Below are 20,360 nucleotides of genomic sequence, written 5' to 3'. Positions count from 1 at the left end.
TAACTCTAGAATTATTCTCTTTCTTTTCATATTTATCATTTTTTAATTACATTCTCTTTATTTTCACACTTATCATTATCTTATGGAATTCACTTTCTTTTCATATATATCTTTTTTTATTATATTCCCTCTCTTTTCATATTTATCATTGCATTATGATTTTCTCTTTCTTTTCATACTCATTATTGTCATATCAAATTCTCTTTCTTTTCATACTTGTCATTGCCTTATGGAATTCTCTTTCTTTTCATATTTATCATTGTCTTATTCAATCCTATTTCTTTTTAATTTTCTCATTGTTTTATCCAATTCTCTTTCTTTTCATATTTATCATTGTTTGATGAAATTCTCTTAATATTAATGAATGTCCTCTAAGTATTGCAATCAAAACTAAATCAATGGAAATTGTCAAATTCTTAGTTGAACATGGCGCTGATGTTAACTCGAGAATTATTCCCTTTCTTTTCATGTTTATCATTATTTTATAGAATTCTTCTTCTTTTCATTTGTCACGTAATATTCCCTCTCTTTTCATATTTATCATTGTATTATGATTTTCTCTTTCTTTTCATATTCATCATTGTCATATCAAATTCTCTTTCTTTTCATATTCACCACTGCCATATGATTTTCTCCTTCTTTTCATATTTGTCATTGTCTTATAAATTTCTCTTTCCTTTCATGTTTATCATTGCGTTATTGGATTCATTTTCTTTTCATATTTATCATTATTTTATGAATTTCTCTTTCTTTTCATATCAATCATTGTCTTATGGAATTCTCTTTCTTTTCATATTTATTATTGTCTTATAGCATTTTCTTTCCTTTCATGTTTTTCATTATTTTATATAATACTCTCAATATTAATGAATGCCCTCTAAGTATTGCAATTAAAACTAAATCAACAGAAATCGTCAAATTCTTAGTTGAACATGGTGCTGAGGTTAACTCGAAAATTATTCTCTTTCTTTTCATATTTATCATTATTTTATAGAATTCTCTTTATTTTCACACTTATCATTATCTTATGGAATTCCCTCACTTTTCACATCCATCATTGCATAATGATTTTCTCTTTCTTTTCATATTCATCATTGTCATATAAAATTCTCTTTCTTTTCATACTCATTATTGTCTTATCCACTAGGTATTGCAATCGTAACTAAATCAACAGAAATTATCAAATTCTTAGTTATGCATGATGCTACAAATATCAAATATTTAAAAAGAAAAAATTGATCAATTTATTTTTTTAAAAATGATTGATAAGATTGTGTGATAATAATGCATAGTAAGAGAGCTTGAACTTTGATTTCAATTAAACATGTGTAGAATACGAATGTTTTTTTGTTATTCATAATGAAATTTGCATGTGTAAGCTTGGAACATTTAATTTATAATGTGCAATACTTCAACATCTTTCTCATTGTCTGCCTCAGATTCTCTTTTCCATTCACTGTTTCTTATGAACTTTGGTATAAGAGAAGGCAATAAATCAGGTGGTGGAAACATATCGAATCAAAATGAGATAATTTTGCATTTTTTAGAGTATTTTCCAAATCATTAAGGGTGCACTGCCTTAGTTTACAACTATTCAATTTTTTGGACTTAAATGTACTTTTTCTCTATGATAGAATTGACATTTTTTGGAATAAACTTAAATATAGCATACATTAATCATACTCTATCTTTTCATTGTTTCAAAATCTAAAAAAGATCTATAGAAGAAGACTCAGGGTGTAAATAACGTATTTTTTTGTAAACTAAGGTGGTGATCCCTGAAATCCTTCATTCTGAAAAAGTGACAAGTCAATTTTGAAATTATTTTTCATTTAATTTATATCATATTATTTAATGATTTAGATTACAAGATAAAATTTGACAATTCAAAATCATTTTCAATTATTTAATTATGGGAAATACTCTAGAATACTCCGTTTTCATTATTCAAGATATCGAGAATTCTCCACCAAAAGTTATCTATGAATATAATAAATGCAGTTTTATCACTAATCAGCAGATACAAGATTATTTTAGCATTTCGAAGACAATTTTTGAGTCTAATAGTTCATCATCCAATTCAATGGGTGAGATATTACACATTAGTATTCAAGAACAAACATCTATTAAAATTCTTCCTTTTTCAATTGATCAAAAATATTATGCTCTATTTTATTGCACAAATATGCCACAAAACGCCGAATTAGCCCTTTTAGATAAAGTTTTTGAACATAATATGATTGAATTTTACAAAGTAACATCAATTCTTTTGAAAATGGAGTTTAATCAATCCGATTTCCATAAAATTGTAGAACATCAGTTTTCAATAGTTCAAAATTTAATCAATAATACGAACAAACACATTAAATTCCCCGTTATTACTCTCGCAAATCTTAATAACTTCGTTAAACTTCTTACATTTCATTTAACAAATAATTTGCATACTTGTGTATGCCAATACAATGATCTCGCATTCCTATCAATCTGGTTAGAACCTAGTCAAAGAATTCGATCAAGTTTTGAGCAATTAAACTATAACTCAGCTCTATATGTCCAATATTTGAAGAAGAACGATAGTAAAGTATCGAATTATACTAATATTAAGGAATCACCATGGGTTGTTGATGCCTTAACAGAAATTTCACAATCCGACTCTTTTCTACAGGAATATATGTGCATCAGAAAATTTTTCGAAGCCTTAAAGATCACATCTGCTCTTGTTGCAATGATTTCTGAAATTTTGAGAAATTGTGGTTCAGATATTCTTAATAGTCAACAAATTGATGAAATATGTTCGATACTAGGCTTAAAGTCGCCAATTGACATTAAAATGTTTATTGGACTCGCAAGAATTTACCAAGATTCCTCATATTATAAGTTCTTCAAACAAAACACAGCTGCAATAGCTAATATAGAGTCACTATGACTTTTTAAATTAAAATGTTTGTTTTATTATCTTTCTTTTCTGTTTTCAGATAAAAAAATCGGATTTTTACAGTAAGAATTGAGTTTTCGCCCTCATTTTCATTTTTTAATTACAATTGTCTAACTCATTTTAGATTTGGATTTAAAAATGAGAAAAATCGATTTTTCTGATAATAGGGAAAAAAATAGTGGTGGAAGGACTTGAACCTTTCATCTCCAGCTTGAATTAGTATTGTCCTTAAATTATACTGGCTCTCTACCAATTGAGATACACCACTTTTATTATAAAATTGATTAAATAACTTATATCTGACTTATTTGACACTTTTCCAAATGTTAAAAGAATTGGCATTTTCACTTATTTCAAGTGTCAATAACTTTAAAGACGCACTTACTACCATCTGACATTTTTCCAATTCATAATGATTCATCATTTTAATTCTACCTTGGTTTCATAAAAAAAAATGATATAATTGCAACAAAAAAATATAAAAATAATTATTTACAAGTCTATTTTTTCAACTATTCTAGTGTATTTCTTCTTGAATTCCTCAGGTGTCATATTAGCGCAATTTGCCAGTTGTTTCACCTTTTCTGGGTTAGCCAAATCCTCCTTCTTCACGTTCCACATGTAGAAAGAGCCAACCTTGTATTCCTTGGAGTCTATATTGACTTTTCTTGGATAAATTCTGTTATTTTGGTCCATAATATCTCTGAACGCCTGGAAATATATATGTCCATTAACCCAAACGACCATAGCGTTGGAGTGTCTTGTTCTGAACCCTTCTGTCGCCGCAAATCCCAATTCTTTTGAGTAAACCTCGTCAAATGAGTTCGGTGGACAGCCTCTAAGCTCAGGACCAAGCTTGTGAGCATTAACTCTTACGTTAATCTTCCTTGCTTGTAGTCTTTCGAGTAGATTTTTCGTTAATGCTCTAGAAAGGTCAGCTTCGAAGAGATTTACGTGGCCATCGTCATCGTATTTGATATATCCGTTGGAAAATAGTTGTTGTTGCGATTTACCGGACATGTTCTCGATAATTCCTTCTGAAACAATGCAAACACCGTAGTTTTTGCCAACAGCAAGCCTCTTGTAGATAGCGCCCTCGAGGAGATCGAGAACGTCGGATAGTTCGATTTTCCTTTTGCCAAATGATTCTGGGATAATTGCGAGTTGTGCGCCAGAAGCAATGGCAGTATGGAGAGCTGTGTGGCCTGTTGAACGGCCGGATACCTCTACAATAAACCAGCGCGGTACGGAGCGCGTATCGAGAACGAGATTCTTGACAATTTGTGTTGCGTATTGAACTGCCGACTGAAATCCGAAAGTTGACTGCCCATACGGTAAGCAAACATCGTTATCGATAGTCTTTGGAATTACTAATACACTCATTGAATATGGATCTATGCCTTGAGTAATGATATGTGCGGAAATTACTTTATCTGTTCCACCTATAATCAGGCAGTATCTGACTTTGAAGTATTCAAGCATGTCTTGTACATTTGAGACCCATTGAGGGTTTCTTGTTGGATCAAATCGATCGCATCTGATAATTGAACCTGCAGCACGCTGAATGTGTTCGACCATATATTTGTTTAATTCAATCATATTTTGTTTTACTATTTCTGGATCGCCAGTGGAAAGATGTACGTATCCATCATGAAACGCGATTACTCTCCATCCATTGCTGAGAGCGGATAAAGTACTAGATGCTATCACAGAGTTGAGGCCTGGCACTGGAGTGCCGCCACAAATGATGGCAAGGATTGGGGCGTCTTTCGCCGGTTCCTCAATCTGCGCAAACATTTTGTAAATTTTTGTAAACTTTTAAATTTTGAAAACCATTCGAATTATAAAATATTGTGAAAAATTGGTTGCATACATGAAATACTATATGAAAATTCAGTTTTGCATCCAAAATCTGTCAAATCTTATAAAATTTTGTACCGAACTGCCAATTTTAAAAGAATCCTGTATACACATATTATTTCACATCTAAATTTGTTGATGAATAGCCGATCAAACCTTTGAATTCAAGTCATTTCCTTAGAATTACATGGATAACAGTAGAAACCCATTTGCAATCTATATGTAAATCATATTTCATATTTTTCTATTTATTAAATTCGAGGGGGGCACAAACTTGCCCAGTGAGGTGAAGTGAAAAGTGACTAGTTTACATGTCAGAAATGTAAAGTGTCAGATTTGAAACAAAAAATGGATTAATTTATTATTATATGATAGAGAGATTTGGTAAGTTACTATCAAATTTGTAAGTAAGGAAAAAAAAGTAAGAAAGAAAAAAAATTTTTTTAAAAAATAAAAAGCCACTCGCTTCGCTCGCGGTTGACAAAAAGAACAAATTCGAAAAATAATTGTATGAAATTACGAAACTAAGCCACTCGCTTCGCTCGCGGCTTAAGAAAAGAACATATTTCAGATTATCGATACTAAGAATTTTTTTATTTTATTACATTTTTTTTGCATTTTTTTTAAAGCTTCTTAACTTAAATCATGGAATGTCTCAAAGACAAAAGTAGCATACAGCATGTAAAGCTAAAGAAAGATAATCATAATTAATACCTTAATTTTTAATATTACGCATTTTTAGGTGCAAAATTTAAAAACATTCTAATACAATAGAGCAGTTTCCAAAAGTAGCATACAGCATGCAAAGCTAAAGAAAGATAATCATAATTAATACCTTTAAAGTTTAAAATCTTGATTTTTTTTAAAATCAAATATTTATAACTTTAATACATACAGCTTAAACCTTATACTTGTTTTCTCTTGTGAGAAAGCAATCTTACAAAACTAACAATCCTAAAAAATAAAGAATTAAAATTTAATAATTTAATCTAAAATTAAAATCAAAATTAAATAAAATGAGTTCTTTGTAATAATACTTTCAAGGTAGGATATATTTTAGTGGGATCTATTGAGTCATCACTAACAGCATTGAGCAATCTATTGAGCATTGAAATACTCTCGATTTTTCTTTGTCTTTTTACATCAATTTCTGCGTTAGTTGCTTTTTCCATGATCCTAATGACACGGTCATCTGCTGGATTTTGATCAATTTTGAGTTTGATAACGAAAGATGGTATCACTTTTGTATAAATTTCTATAATAACATCATCAATTCTGAGATTTTTTCGATCAGGAAAATAGTCATGTTTGAGTGTTCTAAAATGAGCTTCGGCAATATTTTTAGTTGCGTCGCCTTCACGCCTGTCACGAGCAATCCATCTTGATATGTTGTAACGCCATTGTCTGTTAAAGTATTGAGATGCTGTTGGATCTGTGTCGAGCAACTCCAGAACTTGATCATAGGCAGCATTTGCTTCTTCCTCATGTTCTGCATCTAATTTGAAGACTAAATCCTTCATCAAATTATAGAATTGTTCAAATTTTTCTTGAGAAGAAAACTTATTTGATTTGCGAAGAATTGCACGAAGAACATGTCTCCGCACCAAAGTATTTGAGCTTGTGGAATGCTTTCTTCTATTGCTTGAGCTATCTGTGGAGCACAGTCCATGCTAATGTATTCTGGCTCAATTGTTACCCATCTGAGATAGGCGCACACGCAAACTTGAATGTTTTGATAAGTGTCTGGTTGACAAAAGAAATATAAAAAAGGGAAAATGTGAAAATCTTTGATTTTGCCAGTAAATGCATACAATGGAATGTTTGATCGAAACAATTTATAGGTGCTGTCTATATGAAATGTCTTGATACTATGCGCATAAGCTTTGCCTTCAAAAGGCGCGTAATAGAAACACATATTATTAGTTAGTATGGTTATCTTGGGTACGGCGGCACTGCGTTCCACCTTACCAAATATAACCTTAAATATTTACAAAACCAGTAACGTATATTTTACAACACAAAACGACAACACTCACTTAACCTTAAATATTTACAAAGCCGCCAACCACTTCACTAACGAGCTCACCAACATTTTCGCTAACGACTTCACTAATGAAAAAATAAACGTTCTCACTAACGTTCCCACTAATGTTCTCATTTACAAAAGTATTGCAGCGCTTCCCATTGCTGTGCTTCACATAACAGCTCATAATCTTCTGACTCACTTTCTTCTTCATATAGGTCAAAATCACTGTCATAGTTTATACCTGTAAGTTTTGACAAAGCTAATGAAACACGCTTACCGTTTGTATCTATTGCTTTTATATATCTCCCATTATGTTTGTTGTCATAAACGCTCAAACTAACTTTACCCTTTCTCCCTCGTATCTGATAGAATGTATTTTCACGAGGAACGAAGAACAAATTCTTGAACTCATGACCGTTGTAGTTTGTTATCTCAATAGTTTTCGTCATTTACATCCAAATAAAAATTTTCAGTAAAATAAAAAATAAACTTAAAATTAATGATATCACCACCCTCACACGTATGAAAACATAGCACAAAAATAATGTTTATGTTAGAATGTTAGATCTAACACGTTTTCTAACCTCATTTCTAACCTGTTGAATTCATTGCTTTATAACTCTCTTCTTTTCTCCAACTCTTCTAACTTCTTCCTAAGTTTAGCAATGTTGTCCTCATGAAGTTTAATCTTTCTCAAAATTCCTTCTTTATCTAATGGTTGCTTTATCTTTCTAAACTGAACTCTACCATCCTTCATAGTATGAATGTAAAAACCTTCTGGAATAGTTCCTGATTTAATGTATTCTACCAAAAACTTTTGTTTCATTGCTTCAGTGACTTTAGTCGTCATTTCAATCAAATAAAAATGTTCAAATAAAATAAAAATAACGTTATTTTTTCAGTAAGGAAACGCAGGAGTTTTACGATTTATTTGAGGAGTAGGTTCTGGTTTAAATGTTGGAGTCGGTTTAGGAGTTGACTTTTGAACAGGAGTTTGTACTTCCATAGGTTCAGGAGTTATTGAAGGTTTTGCTTGTGAAGGCGTTGGTTTTGGCGATGGTGTCGGAGTTTGTTTAACTTCAGCTACTTCAGTATTATTTACAACATTTGCTTTATTTCTTTTCAACATCATAACTGCTCCTGCTGTAGCTAGCAAACCTAGTGGGAGACCATATTTTATATAAGGACTTGACCAAATGCTATTTTTGACAGGAGCTGGTGGAACACCTAACCTTGGTGAGACTGCTCTTTGCCATTGTGTAGCTCGTAAGAAATATTCAATAGGTGCTCCATAATCGTTTGGTAAAGTTTGTTTCATAGATGGTGAAGGTTCACGAGAGCTTGATGAAGAACTCATTTATAAGCTTTAAAAATAAACGTTCATCCTTTATTCCTCACTGTCGTCAGTTGCTAAGTTATAGTCGTCAAGTCTTATTATTGGGATTCCATTAGCACGCACCTGAATGGCAAAGCAACAATCCCTCATAAATCCAATAAGTGGCTTTGGTACATTTTCAGTTGCTAGTTCAATAGGTCCTTTAACAGACAATTTGTATGTTATTGGAGCAGTAGATGTTTGACCTTGCTGGAAGCAAAAGTCCACTTCTGTTGGAAAACCACATAAGAAATGTGTGTTGTCATAGCTATCCCATTTATGTTCCACACTACCATCATCCACCAATGACCTCATAACATCTTCATTAAATCCAATCATATCATTGTTTGTATTGCAAGCGTTCGCAACCATTTCATAAAATACAGGTCCATATGATTTTTCAGGTTCTGCAGGCATATTTCCATAAGCTCCCATGGAAAGCTGAAGATATTTAAACTTAGGGTTCTCAAAATTAACATAATAGTTGTCTTTCTTTCTAAATAGTGCCCAAATACTTTTAACATTAATAGGCGTATAAGCTGCTGTAAATGTTGCACTTGAACTATCTGTATTCTTTGAGAATGAACCGTCCATAGGAATCCAATCCATAACTTTAACAGGAAAACATAAAGCCTCGTTTGTATAATGTTCTACAAGTTCTGTATAAATGTTAGGGTCTAAAGAGAATGACTTTGGATGAATGAAACATTCATTAAAATCCATCTTTGTTCGAAATAGTTGCTGGGTTACAGTTGTAATAGTAACTGTTCCACTAGCTTCTACTGCCTTCGTTATCATAGTGAATGGTTCATTCCATGGAACAAATTTATTTGTCGGTGGATTTGAATCTGAAGCAAATGCAACTTTAAGAGTTGGATTGAAAGCAATGATATCATTTACAGATATAGATGTGCATTGTAAGGCGTCGCTACTGAACTTTACTTTAAGCTGAATGTTTCCTGCAAAAGCTGGAATAAATCGAATAGCTTCTAATGGAAGGAATCTTCTAACAGGAATTCTTAAACGAAGCTTAAAATCAAATGATTTTCCTGCTGTAATTGGACCACTAACAATTTGTCCTGTTCTGCATGTTCCCGAATGACTCCATACATCTTCATGTCGAGTCTTTGAGAAAACATCTACTTTCTTTATTTGTTCGGTAGTTTGTGAGTTTGAAGTTATATATGCTTCTTCTCTTGCATTGTCTTGAGAATATACGATACGACCATTTGCAAGGATTTGATATCCAGCAACTGCATAGAAAGCGTCATCGAAACCAATCCAAAATCCTGGTGGGTTTGTTTTATTGGAACCTGAACCAATTTCTTTATCTACAATAAATTGACCTTCCATTTTATACGTAATGAATGTATTGTAAAGGTCCAACATATTTTCACCAGGAGGTGAGAGATTGAATGTTACCCATGTGTTATCTTTAGCAGTTCCAGGTTGTGATGGAATCTTTGCGTCAGAATATTTTCTATTAGTGTCACCAATTTGAACTGCATTGTCTATGATATCGAAATATGAGCGAATCTGATGAATATGCTCTGCTGGAGTAAATTCGTTTAACTGTTCGTTCTGCATGTATTTACTTCGGATAAAAATATCTATTTACTTCATTATTCTCACTCTTCTTCTTGGCATTCGTGGTGGAAGTTGTTTCTTGACATTTTCAATGAACTGTACATTCTCTTTTGTCTCAACTTCTTTCACTGGTGGGTCAGGGTTCTTTGACTCGGTTTGTTTTTCAATGAAATTCACGAACTTTGCAATAAGCTCTTGGTTCGTTATTGAAAGTACATCTGGCTTCTTTTCTTCTTGTTCTTTTGGTGGCTCAGTTTGTACAGAAGGTTTTATATGGGCTTCGTGGACTTCACCCTTGCCATGCACCTTAATGTTGTCGCTCTCTGTATTCGCTAATGGAACCTTTCTTTTTCTTACGTATATTTTACCATCTTTACTCTGACTTACATAATAGAAAGGATGTTGTATTCCTCTTGCGTCATTTAATATAATAGACTCTCGCTCTGATTTTGACAAGCTCATTTTACATCGGTTAAAGTTTTAATTTAGTTTTTTATCTACAGTCAAATGACTCAGTCAAATCCTACGGACAAGACCCAAGGGGTCATAGATGTTGAAGCATTGAAGAAAGAAATTCGTGAACAAATTTTATCCGAACTGAAGGAACAAAAACCAGAACAAAAGCCAGAGAGACCAAAGAGAAAACTTAGTGAAAAACAACTAGCTGCATTAGCTGCTGGAAGACAGAAGAACCCACGTTTGCTGGCGAAAAAAGCTAGAGAAGAAGCAAAAGCAAAGGAAGAAAAAAAGCAAAGGAAGCTGAAGCAAAGAAAGAGTAAATGGTTTATTTTTATCCAAACTAAATGTATAGACAAATACCTTTAACTGTTGCGTTCAGTAGTGAAAACCCTGACGTCAAAATAAAGGGGAACAGAGTAACGTTTAAGTTTCCAACAGACTGGATTGTGAATATAAATGAAGAGAAGTACATTGGCATAACATCTATGTATATAACACGTGCTTTCAGAAAGGTTGACTTTATACTTCAAGTCGAGATAGAAAATGACGAACAGTCTTTAAGCGCCCAAAACATTCACATATACAAATACTTTAAAGACGATACAACATTGTTGCAATGTATGATTTCATTTAATGAGATGTTCGAGAAAAAGTTCAACATTGAAGTACAAACTTTACAGCCTTTACGTGGGTTTCTTGCACAACTGAAAGAAGAAGGTAGTCAGCCACAACTTATAGACTTTCATTATGAATTTAATGAAAATGAAGATGGAACTCATGACTGTCAGTTTGTTGTATTCTCACCATTCAATGAAGTCGCTAAAAAGAAAAAAAATCCATTACGTATAAGATTTCAAATCTCTGAACCAAGTGATGATTTCAAGAATGTTTTCAATTATGATGCAATGCTTCCGAGGAAAAATGAATTTTCAAAGATTGTAACACCTGGCATTTGGGATAGAAAGCAAGCTATATTATATTCAAACTTAAGTAAGGGAGTTGAAAATGAGTTCATTGGTCATACAAGAACTTCACCACTTCCTAACCCTAAATACTATAAATTAACTGGCTTCAATCGTGAGTTTTGGATAGACATGTTCTCCACTCATGACCATAACTGCCCAGTGTTCTTACCTCCAGACCATAAGGACTGTCTCTACATCGAAGCACAATTGCTGAATTCAACAATCGCAGTTTTATAAAATCTACGCTAGTTTTATTTTTATCACGAATGACCTCATTGCTGACAAAAATAAATGACCTCATTCATGACCTCATTCATGACCTCATTCATGACCTCATTGCTGACAAAAATAAATGACCTCATTCATGACCTCATTCATGACCTCATTCATGACCTCATTGCTGACAAAAATAAATGACCTCATTCATGACCTCATTCATGACCTCATTCATGACCTCATTGCTGACAAAAATAAATGACCTCATTCATGACCTCATTCATGACCTCATTCATGACCTCATTCATGACCTCATTGCTGACAAAAATAAATGACCTCATTCATGACCTCATTCATGACCTCATTGCTGACAAAAATAAATGACCTCAGAACTTCAACTTACGAATAAAGCTTGTTTTAGTCGTTATTGAGAAGTTAAACTTTTCAGCAAAGCAAGGACTAGAAGACTTACATAAGTCGAATGCAATCTCTTGACCATCATGAAGTGCTTTGTAAAGTTTCATTAAACTGAACTCAGAGTCTTTGTCATATGTTCCAACAGGTATGTGAATGTTCTTATCTTCATTGTAATAGCATTGTATAGCTTCAGGAAACATTTCATTAGCGGTTAAAGCAATAACATCTTGCTTCACGCCTTTCATTCTGCAGTGAAATGCAACTTCATTTAAATCGTTAGTGAGTAAGTCTATGTAGGTCTTCTTTCCACAGAAAATACTTTTATAAGCTAAACTTTGTTTTCCAGGTGTTATTTCTGCAAAGTCGCTATGAAATTGACCAAGGTTCTTTCCTATAAGTTCTCTACCGTATCTCTTCTTAAACTCTGCTGCAAGCTTTGGGATGTCTTCATTATATAAGTGCATACTGTCGGTATCCTGGTAAAAGATTTGAAGTCCCATATCTTCAATCGTGCAAAACACTTCATTCATAATACGTTTTGACATAGACAGAATGTTAACACCAAGTGGACAGAAGTTAAAGTGTCTGCAAATACTTTTCGTTAGCTTGAAAATAGTTTTATCTGAACCATCCAAACCTTCGAACTTCACTATATGGTTGTAGTTTCTGATGGCATATCTTATAGCATCTTTGTCATTTACTATGGTTATTTTTGACTCAATAGGAGATAGAATAGTTTTGCCATAAATACTGTTCAGAATGAGCTTTATATTTTCTTGTAAAGGATTTCCTTCTTTCTTATACTTTAACCTTAACTCAAACAATTTCTTAACTTCATCTCTTATTCTCATATCTCTGTTTCCATCGTAATAGTATCCTTGCAACACTTCACATTTGACACCTTGATATTTTATGAGGTCTTGTAATGTTATATGGTCAACATACATTAAACAGCAAGTGTTTGAACTTCTGGGAACGTTAAGTTCTGGATTTAGTTCAGGGTCACAAACTATTAAAGGAAAGTGTCTATGTATTCCAATCTCTGTTATCTTAATGAGAACAAAGAAGCCAGACATAAACTTTTCACCAATGGGTTCCTTTTGGTCGTCATCGAATAAATGTCTCATGAGATACTCTGTGCTTAGCATTTCTTCCTTCAATACTTTTGGAATACCTTCTAAAGTATAAAGTCTTGCTATAGCTGAAGGATATAATGAAACAGCGTCGAAGTCAGCAATGAGTTTCTTTTCGCTCTTTTGTTTCATGTTATCTGACAACATACATCTTCCACCTTGAATGCATCTCGAAATAAATTCTCTTGGTTTATTTGAGAGGTCATAAAGATTTCCATTCGGGAAGTATACTCTGTTCTCAAACAATTTGTTAGCAATAGAACAAATACTAACGTAGTCATAAACGTTTAAATCAAACTCTTTCAATAAGTCATTGCGGAACTTTACAAAACCTTCTCTTAAAATTCTTACATCTTGTTTGCAGTAAAACGTGCTATATTTTTCTAAGTCGAAGTGGTTTTCATCTATTCTGCAACCTTTGATGGAATCTATGTTCTTCATAAATGTATCTGCATCATGGATAAACTTACACGCTTCAGAAATGACACCAGTTCTGTTGTCATTTGCTAACAAAACACTGCTGTAGTAGTTATATGGAAATACTTCTTTCGGTCCTGTTTGTAAGTTAAACATAGCAGGAAATAGTTTAAGCTTCTTATTTATAACACTGTAAGAGTCTTTTATAATAATTGCCCTTCCTTTATATAAACCAGTTATTTGCATTGTTCGTGAACCTTTAATGATGGGAGTTCCTTTCACTTCTGTCATGTGTCTTAAGATGAAGTTTATATCATAACTGAGGTTATGGAAATATATTAAACTCTTGTCAGGAAGTCGTTCCAAAAATTCTGTTGCACAGTTTTGACCCCAAATACTTTCACTAACTGAACCATCTTCACTGTCGTAACAGATGTTAAAAGCTTTATGAAAGCCATCCGTACTACACTCAAAGTCAGCAAAGAAAACGTGCTCAGGTATGAATTTACATTTAGCTTTATTTACTTCTTTTGACTCTGCTTTCTTCTTCAGTTGTACACAATACTTTGGAGCATATGTCAAATCTTTAAATGGTGCAAGGTTCTGTTTATATAAGTCAGTAGTATATGTGAAAAGTTCTCCATAAGAAATAGGTTCGAAATATTTGCACTCCCACAATGTTTTCATAACATCCCATAGCGGTGTAGTTCTATCCATGCGAACAATGTATTTACCATCTCTCATTGTATAAATCTTCATCTGTTTCTCATTGTTCATTCCACCACAAGCTTTGAGAATTTCTATATAGTTGCGAATGAAATATGTTGTCATTGGAAGTCTTTCATTTAGCATGTAGTGGTCTTCAACAAGAAGTAAGTCAATAGTTCTAACAGTTTCGCATTCTTTTGGTATATATCTCTTTATTTCATTATGTCTTGAGTCATTGAAATAACCAATGGTAACATTAAATGCTATACCTGTTGCGTCAGAAATTTCTTGTACTTTACTTTGAGGAAAGTCTCTAACACGAATGACTTCTCTCATGTGGTCAATAGTTTCTTCATTTACTCCAGCCTGAATGCAAGCATAAACGAAACAATTGTCTTCTGTCATAAGTGTTGCAGTTCTTTGGTTCAATTCATTGAAGATTTGGTAGCGCTCAAGATTTATAGGTAATGTGCAAAGATACTTCCAGAACTGACCGCTTCTCTTCTTATAAAACTTCTTTTCACCATTATCTTTCCAAAAGCTTTCTATAAGTGCTGGGTTTCCTGTTTGCTTAAGAGCTTCCAAAATGGCTTTCTGGTCATTTGTCAGTGTGCTTTCATCTCTATATGGTCTCTTTTTTGGTTTGCCTTTCTTTACATCTGACATCGTTAAGCCTTCATATTCTGTTAAATCATACATCTTTATTTCAGTAAGATTCTTTATGTTTGTCAAGAAGAAGTCATAGTGCATTTCAACAATACCTGCAGCATTTGCTTCTATCTCTGATATAAAGTTCTCCTTCAAGAGCTGATGTAGTAATGTTCCAATATTATTGAGGTTTAACGTAGAACATTCATACTTTCCACCAAGTTTATAACATACCATCCATCTTTGTTGCGAGTTTATTTTAATTTTCTCTAAGAGTCTCATGAAAACCTTACCAAAATGTTTGTGTAAATATTCTCTGTTTGGTTCATCTAAAGCTTCGATGTTAAAGTCAATGAGTCTATTGCCTGACTTCACATTTCTCTTCCTATTCTCTTCATCTTTCTTTAACCATCTCTCACCTTCTTTTGGTTTGTCGTCAATGGAACGAATGACATCGTTAGCTTTGCGAACTTGTTCTATAGCACTTTTAAACATCTCTCTTCTCTGTTGTTTCAGTGTGTCGTCTCTTCTTCTTGTTTCACCAACGTTTGCATTTGTTATGTCAAACATTTCTCTTCTTACTTCATGAGGTATTGAACGTCTATGATATAAGTCAATAGCAATGTCATTTAAAGGAAATTCTCTTGCATGAACTTCGTCCTCGCCGCGTTGCGGCTTTATGAACTCATGAATTCTATCATAACTTATTGCACCATTATAGTCATTGAGGATGTCAGCGAGTGCTTTTTTGTTTGTTGCGTAATGTTTTGCTACTTCTATGTTAGCTTCTGTAAGAAGTTGTTTTATTTCCGAGTGTTCTAACTTAGACAACTTCCGATACATCTTTAGTAGGAAATAAAAAAAAATATTTTTTAAAAAAATAGATTAGATTTTTTTAAGTTATTTTTCAAAATAATTTAATATTTTTATTTTAATGAAACACATGCAAGATTGCAAGTTCTTTTCATACAATGCTCTCGCTACTGCCATCAAGAATGAGTTCAATAATGCTTCAAACGTTAATGTTATCTTTAACAAGAAGTTTGTGAAAGAATCTAAGTTCGGTCAGTATGTCAGACCATTAGCTATCGTCATTGACCGCAAACGTTATACTTCACAAGAGTTAGCAGTAGTTTTGAAACAAAAGAGTTTCTTCGTGAATGTCAAAGATACTCATTATACTGTTATAAAGAACTCCAACATTGACTTCTTCAGTATTGCTATGAATCTTTCCGAACAGAAAGAATATAAGAAGGGTGAAACAAATGTGAAATATTATTCTTCATCTCTGAAAACAATAACGAACAAAGATGTTATACAGAAATTCTTACCAAAGGTTGAAGAAGCTTCAATTGACATTGACGAAGGAAGTGAAATGGTTGAAGAAATTGACCCTGAAGCTATTTAACCAAAAATATATTTTTGGTGAAGAGGTGAGAATCTCACCTGTTTTTTCACCTCATTCTCTCTTCGTTAATGTTGTCGTGACTTCTTCGTTAATGTTGTCGTGACTTCTTCGTTAATGTTGTCGTGACTTCTTCGTTAATGTTGTCGTGACTTCTTCGTTAATGTTGTCGTGACTTCTTCGTTAATGTTGTCGTGACTTCTTCGTTAATGTTGTCGTGACTTCATTCTTCCTCTTTGAAGTTATCGAAATACTCTGTTATTTTTTCCTTCAGTAATGGTAAGTCTTCTTTGAAGGTAAGTATTGTGCAACCTTTGATGTCATAGTGTGTTTGAGGAAGAGTATTTTTGACAATTTCTTTTATTTGCTCATTCGGTGTCATTGAAATCGGTAAGTTTTCACGATAGAACCAGTTTCTGTCAGATTTATATATTTTAGCGAGGTCATAAAAGCTTTTGTTGTTTCTTCTGACTAAATGCAACATAACCATATCTTTATCTTCTTCATTCTCCAACTCTTCAGTATAAATCATATACTTATAGTTCTTTTCCTTTCCTTTTGGTACTGAACGTGGTATTCTTTTCTGTATGCTTTTGTCTTTGGATTCAATGACTTCATCTTTTGCTTGAAGTTTCTTTTCCATCTCTCCACGTTCTGCTTTATATAGTTCATCTAACATCATGAAAATATAACAAGCATAACGAGGTGAAGCCCACATTGCTACAGCGTTTACTAAAAGTCTATGAACATAATAACCTTTCAAACCAGGAGCCAAATTCTTGCGATTTTCGTACGGAATCTCTTCTCTCGGTTTTCCGAGGGAAGCAATCATATGAGGAAATTCTTCTAAAAGTTCTTTTGTCTGTTGGTTTTCAAACCAATGATATGCTTGCTTTGTAGAACGAAGAGCATTCAAAATACTTTGCATCTGGTACATATCGTCTTTGACCGAACGAATGAGACGTAACTCTTTGTTATACTGTATGTACTCATATTCTTCATTTATGGCTTCATGAACTATAACTGTTGTTGTGTTCTCTGATGTTGTCATATCTGTCCTTACATACAGGATAAAAAATTTTGTTAGAAAAAAACTAACGTTATTTTTTCTGAGATAAACACTATTTCTTCACAACATTAAATTTTATCCTGTATGAAATGACTTTAAAAAGATTATTGACTGACTTCGAATACTATCTCATTGACGCACTGACAGACCCTCAAAACTGTGTTGAAAGTTCTTTAAGCTTTAAGATTGAAGGTACGACGCATTTTGTCTTCACTTATGTATTGAAAGAATATGACCGTTATCATAACGAAGTGAATCAAACACTAATAAAATTTGTAGATAAAAAATTGGTTAACAATGAATATTTTAAACGTGAAGACCCAAACACTGCTGGAGATGATGAAGAATACAGACAAGTTATTGAAAAAAATAACGCAAGATTAGATGCAATAGAAAAGAAGTTTAATGAATGTCTTACAAACACGTATGAATATCTTATGCGGTGGGAAGCCAGATGGAAATAAATTTACGTCAAAAATAATGTTTAGGGTAGAAGGTTATATCTAACCTCTTTTCTAACCTCTTTTCTACCCCAGTTATTTTATAAGCGTTTTACATGGTAAACGTTAAATTTTGTGAAAACTCAACGGTTTGACACATGCCCTAAAAATTATTTTACTCAGAATTTTGTGCTGAATTCAGCAAAAATAATGTTTAGGGTAGAAGGTTAGATCTAACCTCTTTTCTAACCTCTTTTCTACCCCAGTTATTTTATAAGCGTTTTACATGGTAAACGTTATGAATTCGCGAGATTCTAAACAATTTAGTAGCTTCTATTTCTTCGCTGAGGATATCAAAAGTTTTAACAATGCCGAAAGTTTCTTTATACTTCTTCTTGACGTCAGATAGAAGGAAATCGTCAGCAGTTGGATAGTTTTTATTAAGAAATGTCAACATATCCATTTTATCTTCTGCTGGTTTCTCTTCTTCTTTCTTTAAGTCAGCATAGTCGTTTCGCATTCTTTCTATCTCTTTGACGGAGTAGTTATATTTTCTCATTGCTGCTTTACATTTTGAACATTGTGGGTTCATTTTTGCGTTATATTCTGAAACCTTACCTGCTAAAATAACTAAAGCGTCAATGGTTTTCTTTAACTCAAAAGCTGCTGGTTTTATCTGTTCATGCCATACTTTACCTCTTCTATCTTTATCTCTTATCTGCCATACACATTCAGCAACTAACGAAACAAAGTTGTCGTAGGTCTTAAATTCTTCAGATTTATATATGTCAGAGATGTTCTTATATACCATGTCGCAATCTTTGTCCATAACTTTATGGTTGCAATGAAAACCAAGGAATTCATAGTTTACCTTTCGTATGAACTTCTTTATTTCTACTGAGTCGGTTGTTTTTACTTCTATTTCATCGAATTCAGGAATAGTGAGCTTTTGTTGTTGGATTTCAGGCAATTTGGGTAAATGGTCAATAATGTCCTGCATTTCATAAAGATACTGTTCATTTGTTTCATCTTTCACACAACAGTCTAAATTACTTGTTAACAATTCCTGCTTTATCTTCTGGATTTTTGTTTCGAAAGTATATGAAGAAGGAATGAAGCTTTTCATCTCTACTAACATAGATGTTGGGTTCATGATTAATGAATTTGGTGCCGTAGTTGTGGACAGAGTCCCGCCGTTAGTGGCTTGAATTGTTGTAGAACCTATTGTTGAAATCATATCTTTACATACAAGATAAAAAAATAAATAAAAATAAAACTAACTTTATTTCTTCTGTCTTAAGGAAATTCATGAAAATTCATGAAAATTCATGAAAATTCAAGAGGGTAGAAAAGAGGTTAGATATCAGGTTAGATATAACCTTCTACCCTAAACATTATTTTTACTGAATTCAATAAAAATAAATGGTTCATTTACTCACAATATTTTTGTACAAAACGACCCCAAACTTTTAACTTCTTTTCTGCAGCTTCAAATGCTATCTTAGCGAGTTCATATTCTCTAAATTCTCTCTTTAAATCTTCTTGTTCCCATTGGTCTAGTTCGTATGGAGAATCTCTATAACCATAACATATCTCACGTTCATGTTCTAATTGTTTTTCGCACATTTTTCCAACTTCTTCTTCAAACAAAGGTTTAGCATTTTCTACTGTATCTTCGAGTTCTTCTTCATCTAACTTCTCATGAACTTTCTTGTCTATGGAGTCCATAATTTTTCCAACTGCTATGCAATATTTTGGAGAAGCCCACATTGCTATATAGTTTAAAAGTCTTGGGTCTACATACGTTCCTCTAACCTGTTTGATTTTATCAGGAATTCCTGCATGAATTTTGTATAAAAACCAACCGCCGGAATTCGGACTGTTGCTATATTCTTCACAAAATGCCTTATAATACTCTTCCCAGGACTTATTTTCCAACAACTTTCTAAAATCTTTCCTAAACTGCTGACACATATTTGTTGCATTAATGTAACCATCCTTGTCTCTACGTAAGACTTCAATACCGTTATAAGTGCCTTTTGTGAATGTTTCGCCATTATATTTGTTAGTGAATGTTTTTGCTTCGACTGACATTTCTGTTCTTACATACAAGATAAAAAAATAAATAAAAATAAAACTAACTTTATTTCTTCTGTCTTAAGGAAATTCATGAAAATTCATGAAAATTCAAGAGGGTAGAAAAGAGGTTAGATATCAGGTTAGATATAACCTTCTACCCTAAACATTATTTTTGGGTCATTTACGCTCATTACGATGAAGAAATCATGACAAAACATATACGATGAAATCATGACAAAACATATACGATGAAATCATGACAAAACATTAATAGATAAAAATGACCAAATTTCATGAAAATTCATGAGGGTAGAAAAGAGGTTAGAAAACAGGTTAGATCTAACCATCTACCCTAAACATTATTTTTGCCAAAAAATGACCAAATTTCATGAAAATTCAAGAGGGTAGAAAAGAGGTTAGAAAAGAGGTTAGATCTAACCTTCTACCCTAAACATTATTTTTGGTGTAAATTTATGGTACCATTAATAATACATGACTGTTCTCATTCATGTCTGATTTACATCTAATGAAAAAGTTTAGAAGAATTTTCTTATTCTTTCTGGCATATTTTTGTCTTTCCAGTACTCCCGCTCTAATGGTCCCAGATGTGTTGGCTTTGAC

The 20,360-nt window shown here is 32.8% G+C and overlaps 15 protein-coding genes and 1 non-coding gene across 16 annotated transcripts, besides 2 other annotated features; 4 read left to right on the top strand and 12 right to left on the bottom strand.

Annotated features, from left to right (window-relative positions):
• Positions 1–1,912: 1,912 nt before the first annotated feature.
• TVAGG3_0945440 (uncharacterized protein) lies at positions 1,913–2,953 on the top strand (the record flags this gene model as incomplete). Its single annotated transcript, XM_001317790.1, has 1 exon — positions 1,913–2,926. The coding sequence occupies one exon, from the start codon at positions 1,913–1,915 to the stop codon at positions 2,924–2,926; it is 1,014 nt and encodes a 337-aa protein (XP_001317825.1).
• Positions 2,954–3,111: 158 nt separating this feature from the next.
• On the bottom strand, positions 3,112–3,203 carry TVAGG3_0945430. Its single transcript has one exon. It is a non-coding gene; the product is annotated as a tRNA-Leu (tRNA).
• Positions 3,204–3,370: 167 nt separating this feature from the next.
• TVAGG3_0945420 (6-phosphofructokinase protein) lies at positions 3,371–4,734 on the bottom strand (the record flags this gene model as incomplete). Its single annotated transcript, XM_001317789.2, has 1 exon — positions 3,428–4,732. One exon carries the CDS (start codon positions 4,730–4,732, stop codon positions 3,428–3,430), a length of 1,305 nt encoding a protein of 434 aa, XP_001317824.1.
• Positions 4,735–5,054: 320 nt separating this feature from the next.
• Positions 5,055–6,716: a mobile genetic element.
• Positions 5,803–6,315, bottom strand: TVAGG3_0945410 (MULE transposase domain-containing protein; the record flags this gene model as incomplete). The annotated part of the gene is made up of 1 exon (XM_001317788.1): positions 5,803–6,315. One exon carries the CDS (start codon positions 6,313–6,315, stop codon positions 5,803–5,805), a length of 513 nt encoding a protein of 170 aa, XP_001317823.1.
• Positions 6,717–20,360: part of a mobile genetic element that runs on past the window's edge.
• Positions 7,435–7,671, bottom strand: TVAGG3_0945390 (uncharacterized protein; the record flags this gene model as incomplete). Its single annotated transcript, XM_001317787.1, has 1 exon — positions 7,435–7,671. One exon carries the CDS (start codon positions 7,669–7,671, stop codon positions 7,435–7,437), a length of 237 nt encoding a protein of 78 aa, XP_001317822.1.
• Positions 7,720–8,178, bottom strand: TVAGG3_0945380 (uncharacterized protein; the record flags this gene model as incomplete). Its single annotated transcript, XM_001317786.1, has 1 exon — positions 7,720–8,178. The coding sequence occupies one exon, from the start codon at positions 8,176–8,178 to the stop codon at positions 7,720–7,722; it is 459 nt and encodes a 152-aa protein (XP_001317821.1).
• Positions 8,209–9,783, bottom strand: TVAGG3_0945370 (uncharacterized protein; the record flags this gene model as incomplete). The annotated part of the gene is made up of 1 exon (XM_051253095.1): positions 8,209–9,783. One exon carries the CDS (start codon positions 9,781–9,783, stop codon positions 8,209–8,211), a length of 1,575 nt encoding a protein of 524 aa, XP_051078669.1.
• On the bottom strand, positions 9,811–10,245 carry TVAGG3_0945360 (uncharacterized protein; the record flags this gene model as incomplete). The annotated part of the gene is made up of 1 exon (XM_001317785.1): positions 9,811–10,245. The coding sequence occupies one exon, from the start codon at positions 10,243–10,245 to the stop codon at positions 9,811–9,813; it is 435 nt and encodes a 144-aa protein (XP_001317820.1).
• On the top strand, positions 10,587–11,444 carry TVAGG3_0945350 (uncharacterized protein; the record flags this gene model as incomplete). Its single annotated transcript, XM_001317783.1, has 1 exon — positions 10,587–11,444. The coding sequence occupies one exon, from the start codon at positions 10,587–10,589 to the stop codon at positions 11,442–11,444; it is 858 nt and encodes a 285-aa protein (XP_001317818.1).
• TVAGG3_0945340 (organellar and viral DNA polymerase type B) lies at positions 11,810–12,085 on the bottom strand (the record flags this gene model as incomplete). The annotated part of the gene is made up of 1 exon (XM_051253094.1): positions 11,810–12,085. One exon carries the CDS (start codon positions 12,083–12,085, stop codon positions 11,810–11,812), a length of 276 nt encoding a protein of 91 aa, XP_051078668.1.
• Positions 15,233–15,589, bottom strand: TVAGG3_0945330 (organellar and viral DNA polymerase type B; the record flags this gene model as incomplete). Its single annotated transcript, XM_051253093.1, has 1 exon — positions 15,233–15,589. A coding segment is annotated over one exon (357 nt), but the record flags the coding sequence as incomplete, so codon positions are not given.
• Positions 15,681–16,108, top strand: TVAGG3_0945320 (uncharacterized protein; the record flags this gene model as incomplete). Its single annotated transcript, XM_051253092.1, has 1 exon — positions 15,681–16,108. A coding segment is annotated over one exon (428 nt), but the record flags the coding sequence as incomplete, so codon positions are not given.
• TVAGG3_0945310 (KilA, N-terminal/APSES-type HTH, DNA-binding family) lies at positions 16,375–17,202 on the bottom strand (the record flags this gene model as incomplete). Its single annotated transcript, XM_051253091.1, has 1 exon — positions 16,375–17,202. The coding sequence occupies one exon, from the start codon at positions 17,200–17,202 to the stop codon at positions 16,375–16,377; it is 828 nt and encodes a 275-aa protein (XP_051078665.1).
• Positions 17,265–17,684, top strand: TVAGG3_0945300 (uncharacterized protein; the record flags this gene model as incomplete). Its single annotated transcript, XM_051253090.1, has 1 exon — positions 17,265–17,684. A coding segment is annotated over one exon (420 nt), but the record flags the coding sequence as incomplete, so codon positions are not given.
• On the bottom strand, positions 17,932–18,471 carry TVAGG3_0945290 (organellar and viral DNA polymerase type B; the record flags this gene model as incomplete). Its single annotated transcript, XM_001321429.2, has 1 exon — positions 17,932–18,471. One exon carries the CDS (start codon positions 18,469–18,471, stop codon positions 17,932–17,934), a length of 540 nt encoding a protein of 179 aa, XP_001321464.2.
• Positions 19,092–19,754, bottom strand: TVAGG3_0945280 (uncharacterized protein; the record flags this gene model as incomplete). Its single annotated transcript, XM_051253089.1, has 1 exon — positions 19,092–19,754. The coding sequence occupies one exon, from the start codon at positions 19,752–19,754 to the stop codon at positions 19,092–19,094; it is 663 nt and encodes a 220-aa protein (XP_051078663.1).

The sequence above is a fragment of the Trichomonas vaginalis genome, chromosome I, assembly GCF_026262505.1.
Source record: "Trichomonas vaginalis G3 chromosome I, whole genome shotgun sequence".
Taxonomy (NCBI): Eukaryota; Parabasalia; order Trichomonadida; family Trichomonadidae; genus Trichomonas; species Trichomonas vaginalis.
The sequence above is the reverse complement of the archived record's forward strand: the minus strand, read 5'-3'. Positions and strand labels throughout refer to the sequence as shown.